General features: G+C 34.9%; 2 protein-coding genes across 2 annotated transcripts; both read left to right on the plus strand.

The window, feature by feature from the left end:
* The first annotated feature begins 2,382 nt into the window (after nt 1-2,382).
* On the plus strand, nt 2,383-3,438 carry LOC149267201 (uncharacterized). The gene has a single exon (XM_089410467.1). The coding sequence runs from the start codon at nt 2,383-2,385 to the stop codon at nt 3,436-3,438; it is 1,056 nt and encodes a 351-aa protein (XP_089266593.1).
* A 7,451-nt stretch (nt 3,439-10,889) lies between these two features.
* On the plus strand, nt 10,890-11,798 carry LOC149267202 (uncharacterized). Its single transcript, XM_089410471.1, has one exon. The coding sequence runs from the start codon at nt 10,890-10,892 to the stop codon at nt 11,796-11,798; it is 909 nt and encodes a 302-aa protein (XP_089266597.1).
* The last annotated feature ends 1,844 nt before the right edge of the window (nt 11,799-13,642 follow it).

Below are 13,642 nucleotides of genomic sequence, written 5' to 3' on the forward strand. Positions count from 1 at the left end.
TCACTAGTCCTTTTAGAAGTGGGATAGTACTGCAAGTTGAGGACACCATCATGTACCAATTCTCGAATGTAGTGCCTGTGTATCTCAATGTGTTTTGTCATTGTAGTGGATCTTTGCAAAACTTTAGTGCTCTTTGATTGTGGCATTAGATGCTAGTTAGATGATGGAATATGATACCTAACTTAGTGAGGAAGTTTTGCAACCAAATGATTTGAATGGAAATATTAAGTGCACCTCTAAATTTGGCCTTTTTGGATGATAAAAAAATCATGGATTTCTTTTTGCTAGACCAACAAATGGGGTTGGAACCCAAATTGAGAACATATACTGAAGCATAATTGTGATCAATGTTATCACCAACCCAATTTGAATTAGTGTGGCCAATGAGATCCAAAGTAATCTTGTTGCATAATGAATCCCATAGTTGATTGTCCTCTGGATAGATATGAGTATGTGCTTGATAGCTTTCAATTGCAACTCATGTTCCTATTGTATGTATATGGAAACTTTTCCTATTTCATATGAAAAATCCCGAAGAAAGTGAGTGAGATAGAGGAGACTCTGCACAGGTTGTATATACATGGTGCAATCAACCAAATATATATCCTTTCTATCCTAGAGGTGTACCCCCTATAAGAAAGTTGTAGCTATTGGCTTGCAATTGGTTATGTGAAAATGAAGCAATAGATCTCTTGCATATTCTTTAAAAAAATTATCCCTAAACCATTTTGGTTTATTTGTAGTCCAAGAAAGAAGTGTGACAAATACTTATCTCATGCAAAGTGGTTTCTACTATATCAATGACTTAGGCCAAACTACTTGTGATTAGTAGATCATCAACATAGAGCACTATGAAAAATATAGAGTGAGATGCTCTTAGAATATAAACATTTAAATAAGGTTTACATCAAAGGAAACATTGAAAGAGTAAATAGGAATCCTTTTTAGCATACCACTTTCTAGGTTCTGGCTTGAAGCCGTAAAGAGAATTCTTGAGTCTGAAAACTAAATATGAATTATTTTCATACCGTTATGGTTTATCGCTGTAAATTTCCTATCTTATATTACTATAACAAATATATTCTTCACTTCTATATGGAAAGAGTTGGATGAATAGATTTCAATTTGGCCACTAGAGTAAAGGTTTTATCACAATTGATGCCTTGAACCTGCTAAAAGCCTTTGGGCACCAATTACGATTTTTATATGCTCACAAGTCCATTCACTACTCTCTTTGCCTTGTAAACCCAATTGCATTTAACAAGCTTATAATTTGAGGGATGTGGAACCAAGTTTGGTTTGGTTAGTGAAGTAAACAATCCCCTCAATGAAGATATCTTTTGTTGAAAGATATAACAATTTGTATCCATTTATACCATCTAGATATCCAACAAAGATGATCTATTTTCTTTTATTAGGCTCCAAATATTACCTCTTTTTTGAAGGATCATGGGTCCTTGTGCAAGATCCAGAAATGCAGAAATGTGTGACTTTTGGTTGCATGCCACTCCATGATTCAAAATGTGTTTTTCATGTAAAAAATTTGTAAGTTGATATATTTTTTATGAATGAATCACAATGATTGATTCATCCCACAATTTGGAATAAAGGGACCTTGCATACAACATTCAATTGGTTATCTCTATCAAGGATGTGTTCTTCCTCTGAGCGACCTCATTCTGCTGTGAAGTGTAAGAAACTTTGTGTTGCAACTAGATTCCTCATTCATCACAAAAATGTTAGACAAATTTGTGGGATACTCCCCCCATTAGCTATATGGAGTATCTTGATCATATTTCGAGGTTTCTTTTCTACATGCACTTTGAAAATATTCATATGCTCAAATACTTCAAATTCTAGTTTGCCAAAGTGTAGGGATGTGTATCAGGAAGAATCATTTATGAATGTGGGTACATATCTTCCTTTCCCTATGGAAATATATGAAAATGACCCATTATATCATTGTGGGTAAGTTCCAATGGAGAGAAAGCCCTCCATACATGTACCTCCCCAAAATTTCTTATAAATTCTTTCCAAAAGCACATCCTTCACAAACTCCATCAAAAAAATGACATGAAATTCAGTTCACCATCCTCTGTTTACTATGGTGTTACATGTATATGAATACTAAGCATTCAAACCTTTCATGCAAAATACTGCTTTCCTTATGTATGTAGCAAGCTCAGGTCTTTGCGACCGGAGCCACGTCGGCTCAAAAGTGACCCTTACCTTTTAAAATATCTATGCATTTAAGAAATAACTATGTATTTAAAGAGTGTAGAATTCATAAGCTTCGTTGGCTTGGGGATTGTACAACGAATATTGTTCTCTGTAATAATTCTTCTCATACTCTGATTCAAACTAAAGATTCTTCAAGAAAATATGCCGAGCGATTATTCATCATCAGGTAATGTTTTTAACAACCTGAAAGCCCGAGAGTTGAACGGGAAAACTAAGGCTTTGATCCCAAACACATTTCCGGAATATCATCTACAAGCATTCAAGAACCCTCCGCGGACCTCCTCTGTAAACGACATTGTGATAGCCGCTGATCTTATTCCATATCTACGACATGCAGATGGAGAAATCGCACCTCTTACTGACGATAATGGGAGCCCTGTAATAATGGGTTCTCCAGATATAGTGGACTTCGTCTGCTACAATAATTATAATGATTCATTGTTAATTGTTGTTGGTGGGTATGCGCCTAAAATTTTCAACAGTATTCCAATTTCATTGATAATAGCAGGACAAACTACAGCATATACAAGGCATTTCCCCTCAGATTCAATATATTGTTGCGATTTTGATATTCCAAATTGCAGGGGAATGATTTATAATAAACAGAAAAAACTATTCACAATTTTCGAATTGAAAGAGTACAAGAAGTTGTTTACCATACCAGATGACAGTGGCACTGCTTATTTACATTTTGGGTTTTTATCTCCTTGTAATAACGAAATGGTAATGTATGATTATAATTTTTCGAGTGAAATATCATTCAAAATTTATTCTAAATTCGATGGGAGACTCCGCAAACAAAGTTCTCTCAGTTCGTATCCTCAATATTACGTTGAGTTCATTGCACTGTGTGGCAGGGATACGCTACTTTTGCAACAAATGCAAATGACAATGCAAATCATCAATATAGCTTCTGAAAGCTCTGAAGTTATAAAAACAACAGGAATTCAAGTACAGTGTTGCCCATACTATCTCGATAAAACAGAGCAGTTTCTATGTTATACGATAAGTAACAGCCTTCACGTTTGTAATCTACAAGGGGATATTTTGTTCACATTCCAAGAAATTCAGCTATCTTGTAGTCTTTTTAGCGGTCCTTACATTACCAGGGCACAAAATATTTTGATTTGTACTTCTGATAAGCATAGTGGTACTATCGATGTTTTGAACATTGTTACAGGAGAACGCCTGCATTGAGATGCACGAGTGCATTGGCATATGACGAAAGGACTCGTGAATTTTTCACCGGCAATATCTTTGGAATTTGTTGCCGGTGGTCGAACAGAATCCTAGAAGATATTGGAGACGGATCACTACACACTTATTAGCATGCTTAATTTTTAACATAGCAAGAATGGAAAAATTAGCAATCAAGTTCCATTATTCCATTTTTTTTCTTGAAGTTAGGATAAATTTTATTAGTATAAATATGATAGAAATATGAAAATTTTATAATTTCACTTTTATAAAATATCTTTTTGTGAATTTTTATTATTATGTAAGTAGATGTTATAAATTTGAATTAATAAATTTTTTTTTTTTAATTTTAAACTAAATTGAAATTTGTTGAATAGATAATTCTAAAATTTTTCTGTAATTTCAAATAATTATAAATATTAAAATATGATAGATAGAAATTACTAAGAATAAATATATTTTCTGGATAATAAAATTAAAATTTATTTATCTATTATACTAAATATATGTTTAAGCTTAATAAAAAATATCTAACAACATAATTATTTATTGCTGATTCGCAAGAAAAATCATGAAGAGTTGTCCAAAAAAAAATAAGTACACTTTAGTTTTCAATTATTTGTAATATGACATTTATAAAGTAGAGAAGAACAATGGACCTAAGAAGCTTATATTAGACAAATAGCTAGCTATATCGATGAATAGATACAATAAATCCTATGTCTTGATTGCTGTATCAATAAGTGATGAAGTGAACCACTAAATTGTTCTCATTACCAATTCTTATGTTTCTTTAAAGAAGTTAAAACAATTATGTGAATTAAAATTAGAACTAGAGCTAGTGTTTAACTTGGAGTTAAAAGATGATGACCCATAGTATTGGTTTTTAATATCAAAGTTGTCATGTATGAAATAATAGGAAATTGGGTTGAAGATTTATCTTCCACTTATAGCCTTCATTAAGGTGCTCTACCCTACATACTCTCACTATATTGAATCCTTGTAAGTTAGGGACTAGCTAGACATTATTGTGTTTGAATATTTTATGGAAAAAGTTATGGAACATGAGAAATGCTTTGAAAAGTCAAAAAAATTTGTGGATGATTACAAAAAGATATATAAGGTGTACTTGTTGAAATATAATTATGAAAGCTTACAAAGATTAATACCTTCCCTTTGTTTATAGTTTACAACTTTTACTATCTCGTTTACAACTTTTACTATCTGGTTTCAGTGTGTTATTTGGTAAGGCTTTTAAAATCAAAATTCAATGCTAATGAGATCTTAACATTAAACCTATGCAAAGTGATCAAATTTTAGAGATTTTAGCCCTAGGTGTTAAACCGATTTCATTATACGATCTAGTTCCTTAACCGAATGTTTATTGGTGTATTGGTATACATAATTAGTACGTTTGACTTTTTATATCAATAGTGTTTCACAAAATTCAATGATAGGTCTATACATATTCATGATAACATAAAAATACAATAAAGATGATTAATTATGATTATTAATTATTTTAAAATAAATAAATCAAAAATTAAAATAAATATAAACTCATTCAATCATTAATTATAATTATAATTATTAAATTTTTATTTTATTTTATTTATATATAATTTTACCAACTCAGAATATTTTCTCAAAAATTATAATTAATAATTTTTATTTTATTTTTTCTAATCAAAATCTAAAAAAATCTAACTAGTTATCCAGAACTCCTATAACCTTGAACAAAATACTTCAAAATTTGTGCATTAAATATAATAAGCCACTTAATATCTTAAACTTGTAAACCTCCAACAATGAACCCAACAATTACCAAATCAAAGTAAAACTTAATTAATAAGAATTCAAAATCAACACAAAAACTATGGAAACCCACTCCAAAATTTTGCGACACAGTCACCACGACGAGTGGACTGCTGTAGCATGGGCGTAAGTCGACCACGACGAGTGGACTACTGTAGCATGGGCATAAGTCGAATCAAAACTTACTGGCATATTTAAAAATATCACTTATTTAAAGTAACATGTTCAACGATCACTCATAACCTACGAATGTCTTCAACAACTTGCAGAAAGCTCGAGAGTTGAACGTGAATGCTAATGACACATCCTCTCCCTTAGATCTACTACAAGAGGAAGCAAAGATGTTTTTGCATTCTTTTCCTTAGATACATGGTTAGTGGAAGTAAACACTCTTTTGAATAAAGATCTAGTAGTTTATATCCATTTATATCATGTGGATATCTAACAAAGATGCGCTATTTTCGTTTATTAGTGCCAAAGCTTTCTTCTTTTCGAAAGAATGTGGGGTCATGCTTTCTTCTTTTCGAAAGAATGTGGAGTCATGCTGGAGATACAGAAATACATAAATGTGTCACTTTTGTTTGCTTGCCACTCTATGCTTCAAAAGGTGTTTTTGTGTTTTTCAAATAACAAATTTGTAAGATAATCAGTAAGGAGCGTAGATCGATTGATTCATCCCACAATTTGGAATAAAGAGACCTTGGATGCAACATATATCTATCCCGGATGTGTTCCTCTCAATTACCCTATTATGCTATGAAGTGTAAGAAACTATGTTGCAACTATATTCCTAATTCCCCAAAAAAATGATAAACATCTTTTTTGAGATACTCTCCCCATTAGCTGTATGGAGTATCTTGATCATCTTTAGAGACTACTTTTCTAAACACACTTAGAAAATATTCATATGCTCAGACACTTCAAATTCGAGTTTGAGAAAGTATACCCATGTGTATAATGTGGAATATTTATGAATGTTAGTACATATCTTGTCTTGGCTATGTAAAAATATGGAAATGGCCCCATTATATCATTATGAACAAGTTACAAGGGAAAAAAAGGCCATCCATGAGTGTATCTTCCCATAATTTCTTCTAAATGATTTCACCATCCTGTGTTCACTATGACTACACACATATGAAACTTAAGAATTCAAACCTTTCATGCCAAATACTCCTTTCATGATTTTCTTGTGTCGGTAGTAAAGCTAAATTTGATTAAGAAAACAATTCACAAAAAATGTACTAATAAGAATGGTTATGTGCCTTACAACTGAAAATTTGGAGTTATCGTAAATGTCACATATGCTCACCAAAGTTGGGGTGAATTCAACTCTTCTTATGCTGATATGCCTCATTTGATAGAGAGAATTGATTGGCATATAATGAAAGGACTTAGACATTTCATTGGTAATGTTTTCAAAATTTTCTAAGAGAGTGGAGATAGATCAAATATCTCAAATTTAATAGCTCAATGGAGGAAGATGATTAACAATACTGAAGAAAAGGAGTTGGATAGATAGTATTTTATCAATTATCTTTCTTCATGAGTTTCCTACTAAATACTCCTGGCATCCTTAGATTGTTTTAGTTTTTCTCCATCTTGAGTTTTACAAAATAGTTTCCTTCCGTGCAACTGCTGCTTTCCATATTATCAAGGAAAATAAATGTTAATTTTAGGAAGTTTTTATATTAATGGTGTAATGTCTAAATTCAATTAAGAGTAAGATTATTGCAAATAGATTCCAAATACCAAAACTCCAAAGGTCGAAATTGATTATGTGACTTGCTTTGACATATAAGTAACCCATCCATAGATTTATGACATTATTTATGTGGCCACTATCCAAATTATTATAAACATCCCTGATAAACAAAAGTCATATCACCATAAGGAATTTTATTGGTTTTTAAGCATGCTTCTTAATCAACATTGAGGGAAAGTTGATTAAAAATAAAAATGCAGAACATTTGTGTGTGGTTTTGGATCTATATTCATTGTTATTTTTAAAATCTGGTGTAGTTTGTACATTTCTTATCAATTAATCATCACATCAGAACCATAATGCTCTACGAAGAGGAGGAGGTTCTAGTTAAGGGTGAGAATTTGAAAATTGGAAAACATATCCATCATTCTAGTTTGAACTATTTTATTGAATATTTTACTTAATTTTCAATTTTTATTTTTTATTTTTTATGATGTTAAGAGTTTATAATGGTTTCATATAATTTCATTCGTAGAGGTAGGTTCTAACTTTTAATTTTAAAATTAGGATTTAGGGTATAAATTTGATTGACATTTATTTCATGACTACAAGAGAAAGTTGTGAAACTCATAAATTCTATTTTCTAGATTCTTATGCTAGTTTAGAAAAGTTAAAAAACTTGTAAGAATTACTTTTACAATTGGAATTTATGTACTTGTTAGTACAATTGCTAAACCTATAGTTGAAGGATTATTCTTGGCTTCTAAGGAAAAAACCTAACATTTATGACACAAATGCCATTCGAAGGAAGATATATCTTCCTCTCATAGCCTTCATCAAGGACCTCCACCTACACATATGTTTGTTAGATGATTAGTTAACAATTGAAGTTGATTAGTGCTTACTTAACCCTTAATAATGACTTATAATTAATAAATTATATTTTAACATGATTATTTAATATATTAATAATGTGTTCTCCAAATTTAGTGGACTTTGTCTGCTACAATAATTATAATGATTCATTGTTAATTGTTGCTCGTGGGTATGCTCCTAAAATTTTCAACAGTATTCCAATTTCATATAAAAACTACAGCATATACAATACATTTCCCCTCGTATTCAATATATAATTGTGATTTTGATATTCCAAATTGTAGGGGAATGATTTATAATAAACAGAAAAAACTATTCACAATTTTCGAATTGAAAGAGTACAAGAAGTTGCTTACCATACCAGATGACAGTGGCACTGCTTATTGGCATTTTTCGAGTGAAATCTCATTCAAAATTTTTGGGAGATTCCGCAAACAAAGTTCTCCATTCGGGGTATCCTCAATATTACGTTGAGTTCATTGCACTGTGTGGCAGGGATACGCTATTTATGCAACAAATGCAAATGACAATGCAAATCATCAATATAGCTTCTGAAAGCCCTGAAATTCAATAAGTAATAATAAGTAACAACTTTCACCTTTGTAATCTACAAGGGGATATTTTGTTCACATTCCAAGAAATCCAGCTATCCAGTAGTCTTTTTTACGGTCCATACATTACCAGGGCACACGATATTTTGATTTGTACTTATGATAAGTATAGTGGTACTATCGATGTTTTCAACATTGTTACAGGAGAACGCCTGGTAAAGATTGCAACAGATAATTCACACAGTTCCGAAATCAGAGAAGCTGCATTGAGATGTACGAGTGCATTGGCATATGGCAAAAGGACTCGCAAATTTTTCACCGACAATATCTTTGGAATTTGTTGCTGCTGGTCGAACAAAATTTTGGAAGATATTGGAGAAGATCACAATACACACTTGAATAGCATACTTAACTTTTAACATAGCAAGAATGAAAAAATTAGCAATCAAATTCCATTATTCCATTTCTTTCTTGAAGTTAGGGTAAATTTTATTAGTATAAATATGATAGAAATATTAAATTTTTATAACTGCACTTTTATAAAATATTTTTTTTATGAATTTTTATTATTATGTAATTAGATGTTATAAATTTGTATTAATAATTTTTTTCAATTTTAAATTAAATTGAAATTTGTTGAATAGATATTTCTAAAACGTTTTTGTAATTGCAAATAATTATAATTATTAAAATATGATAGATAGAAATTATGAAGAATAAATATATTTTTTGGATAATAAAATTAAAATTTATTTAAAGCACACGGCGAGCAGCAATGGTGACTAGGGTTTAAACGTGCCCTCACTGGACTCTGAATCCCCTGCCACGGCAGGCTTGCAAAGTTCAGACCACTGTCAACTAAATCAAACACGACCGCAATAGACAGATCGTAAGGAATCGGCAGTAAGGAGAATGTCGCCCTCACAGGGGGGGGACGAAGCGCCTCCCCCACAACGCGACGGTCAAAAGTAGAAAGGCGCAGCTACAACGAATGAGACGGACCAAAATAGCAGCCAGAAGGAAAACAATCAACACAGAAATGACGAATCGACTCAGAATGAAGCAAATACGGCCAGATCATCCACATGCAGACCAGTAGCTACTGACAGACCCAAGGTGGAATTCCCCAGTCACAGAATCAATGCCAGAATACAATATATGAGGGACCATGCTCTGATCGGTAAATTTATCGGTATATGGCCAACAGAGAAAGCACTCAGAAGCTGGACAAACACAAAATGGAATCCAAAGGGCCACATTACCTTGCACCTAGGACCTAAAGGGTTTTTTACAGCAGTCTTTAACTGCCTGGAAGATCGTAACAAGATTCTAGACGGAGGGCCTTATTTCTTTAACTCTGCAGGACTTTTTCTCAAAGCATGGGTTGAAAGATTTAACCCGGACAAGGAAGATCTCAGTTATGCTCCAGTCTGGATCAGGCTATATTCACTACCATGGGAATATTGGGAAGAAAGCTCACTACAAGAAATCGGAAATACACTGGGCGAGTTCATCAAGGTGGCTGAGGATACAAAGCTCTGCAGATACACTTCATATGCCCGCATCTGCGTCTATATGGATCTCAAACAAGCTCTGCCAGATACGGTAAGTCTCCTGCATGAAGATGTTGAATGGATCCAACTGATAGATTATGAACATGTTCCGTTTAGGTGTAGGAAATGCCATAATCTTGGGCACCTTTTCAGAGATTGTCCCTTAAACAAGAAAATGCCCACTAGCACAAATGCAAATAACCAGGAACCTGATGGTTTTACAAAATTTGTCAATCGTCGAAGAGGTAATAAAAAACCCACTACCAATGGTAAAATAGATCAGGCCAACAAAGCTAAATCCTCAAAACCTAATAGCTTTGAGATCCTCTCCAATCTAGATACGCAGGACCCAACTCAAGAAATGCAAAAGGTCAAAGACTTGATCAAAGAATTACCAGCGGGTCCTTCGCAACAACCAAAGGATTCTCAATCCAACAAAATGCTCAACATCTCTGAATCTGACCCGCAGGCAGGGGTTTCTCAAGAAATGGAAATGGATACCCCAGAATCAAGCTCCAAGACACTGAAGGAGACAGAGGAAATCTTACCAGAGACCCAGATGATGGAAGAAGATCTTGAGAAGATTGATATAGGAGAACTGGACATTCTTAGTCTGGAACTAGCATGCAAGACCGACAACTTTGACAAAATACCAGACAGGCAAGTGGACAAACTGGTAGAGGTCTTAAAGAAAGCGCACAAGAAACATTCTCTAGGGGTTCAAATTGGTAGCCCATGGGATGGCAAGTTCATCACAAAAGACAGTAAGAAAAGGGGAAGAAAAACAACCTTAGAAAGGACCATCAAGATAGGAGAAGTGCTAGTGGAGTCAGGCCGATATGCGAAGCTGACCAAGTACTTTAACATCCACCCTAATCCTTCTCAATGAAGTTGATATCCTGGAATATAAGAGGGCTCAACAGCCCCATGAAAGGAAGACTCTTAAAAAACATGCTTATGCAGGAAAAACCCAATATTCTTTTTGTGCAAGAAACCAAATGCAGTATGTCAATTTTGGGAAAGATAGCAGCAAAAGTTTGGCCCGGAGGGCAAGTCACAGCAGTTGACGCTCAAGGGGCCTCTGTGGGCTTAGCAATTCTTTGGGATGCAAGAGTAATACAGCTTAGTAACATACATGCAAACAAGAACTTTATTCAGGCAATCTTCCATTTAATTGGAACCAACACTCATGGTCATCTCACTAATGTTTACTTCCCACAGGATACAAATTCGAAGGCAGAGATTCTGGAACACCTCTCTACACTCAACTCTAACAGATACCACCCTCTTTGGATAGCAGGAGGAGACTTCAACATGATTGCAAGAATGGAGGAAAAGCAGGGCGACAGAGATAATGGAATCAGAGATGGACACTTACTCAAAGATTTCATCCAGTCAAACTGGCTAATAGATCTCCCTTCAAATAATGGTCTATTCACTTGGACCAACAAAAGAGAAGGAGCACAGCATATAGCCTCAAGGTTAGACCGTTTCTTAGTCTCGGATAATGCGCCTTACCTGGGAGGAGATCTTATAGCCTCCATACTGCCAATATCAGGGTCAGATCACTGGCCTATTGCACTCCAATGGCATCGGCCAGGTAATAATACTAAACGCCCTTTTCGTTTTGATACTTTCTGGCTAACTCATCCAGACTTTAATGAATTTGTTAGACAAACCTGGCTCAAATTCAATCCCACAGGGGGATCCAAAATGGCCATCTTCCAAAAAAAATTGAAATTCCTCAAAAGAGAAATCAAACATTGGAATCATACCACCTTTGGCAACATTTTCAAAGCTCAGGACGTTCTCAATCAGGAAATGAAGCTAACTCAGCAAAAGATCATTAAGGAAGGATGATCTGAGGAACTAGCAAAATAGGAACAAGCTATTGAAGATCAACTTCTCAATAGAGCTCAACAGGAGGAGCTTCTATGGCGACAGAAATCAAGAATCAGATGGCTTAAGGATGGCGAAAAGAACACAAAGTTCTTTCACAAAACTAGGGTGCAACGCAGAATGCACAATCTCATCTCCCATATTCAAAATGATCAAGGAGAAAGAATTGAGACGCATGAAGGTATTGAAGAGAATTTTCTCAGATACTTCAAGAAGGTCCACCAAGAACCCAGTACTGACAGACTTCCAGCAATAGAGAAAATACTACAGCAGATACCCAAATTGATCACCGAAGAGCATAATCTCCTTCTCCTCCAACCAATCCAGTTGCACGAAGTAGACAGCACTGTCAAGCAATTAAAAGCAGGAAAGGCACCAGGCCCTGATGGATTTACCTCAGATTTCTTTCACCATTTCTGGGATCTCATTCAAATAGAAGTATGGCCACTGGTTGAAGAATCTCGAGCATTAATATGGATGTACCCTGGGCTGAATGCCACATTTATTTCTCTTATCCCCAAAACAGAGGAAGTCAATACGCCTGATAAGTATCGACCGATAGCTCTTTGCAACATCATATATAAAATTGTTTCAAAAGTTATTGCTACTCGGCTGAAACCTTTGCTCCCTCTTATTATCTCGCCAGAGAAATCTGGTTATGTGGAAGGCCGTCAGATCACGGATGGAATTATTCTCACCCATGAAATAATTCACTCTCTGAAGCAAACTAAAAAGCCAAGTATGTTGTTAAAAATAGATCTATCCAAAGCTTTTGACAGTATCAGTTGGTAGCATATTCAAAAAATTCTTAATGCTTTTGGCTTCGATCCTTCATGGACCAGATGCATCCTCAGCCTTCTGACTTCTTCTTTCTTCTCTGTACTCATCAATGGCATCCCCTCTGATACGTTTCATCCTTCTAGAGGAATTAGGCAAGGGGATCCACTTTCACCGTTCCTTTTTGTTATAATTGCCGAAGGATTGGGCCGCAATATTAAGTCTGCTATTGTCTCCCGCTGTCTTAGAGGTCTCTCTTTCAATAATTCCCCCTCCTTCTCCCATCAGCAATTTGTGGAAGACAATATGCTTTTTGGGCACCCATCAGTCCAAGAAGCTCGCCTTTTCAAAGATATCCTTTCTACTTTCTTGGATGCTTCTGGAGCCCTTACCAATCGGGTTAAATCCCAAATTTTCTTCTTTAACACTCCTGTGTCTACTCAAAGATCGATTGCCTGTATTTTAGGATTCACTATAGCCAGCCTCCCTTCCAAATATCTAGGCGCTCCCATGATAGCCTCGGCCCTCAAGTACTCCTCATGGAGAGACCTTCTAGAAAAACTCGAAGCCAAACTCTTCTTATGGACTCACAGATCTCTGAATATGGCCAGTAGAGTTGTTCTCATCAAAGCTATTCTCCAATCCATGCCTCTTTACCTCCTCTCCCTTTTGGCGGCGCCTAAATGGGTTCTCAAGGCTATAAAGAATCTACAGCGCAACTTTCTATGGGGTAGCTCGGGCCATAACAGAAAATGGGCTCTTGTTAAATGGGAAAAAGTTTGTCTTCCTAAAAAAGCCGGGGGTATTGGGATAAGAGATCCTGAGCACAGCAACCAAGTAATGGGCGCCAAATTATGGTGGCGATGGTTAGCTCATCCAAATACTCCCTGGGCCTCTCTATGGACGACAAAATATGCAAGCAACAACCCTATTGAAGACAGAATCCGTATGTCGGAACTCAGCACTGGATCTACAATTTGGAATTTAGCCATCCAACACAGGGACCTTATACAACAACACAGCTTCTG

This window comes from Pinus tabuliformis, chromosome 6, assembly GCF_031772625.1.
Source record: "Pinus tabuliformis cultivar Carrire ecotype Pingquan chromosome 6, CPIR1, whole genome shotgun sequence".
In the NCBI taxonomy this organism is placed as follows: domain Eukaryota; kingdom Viridiplantae; phylum Streptophyta; class Pinopsida; order Pinales; family Pinaceae; genus Pinus; species Pinus tabuliformis.

What these genes read in the sequence shown, in the direction of transcription:
- LOC149267201 (XM_089410467.1), top strand. Translation starts at nt 2,383, where the DNA reads ATGCCGAGCGATTATTCATCATCAGGTAATGTTTTTAACAACCTGAAA.
- LOC149267202 (XM_089410471.1), top strand. Translation starts at nt 10,890, where the DNA reads ATGCTTATGCAGGAAAAACCCAATATTCTTTTTGTGCAAGAAACCAAA.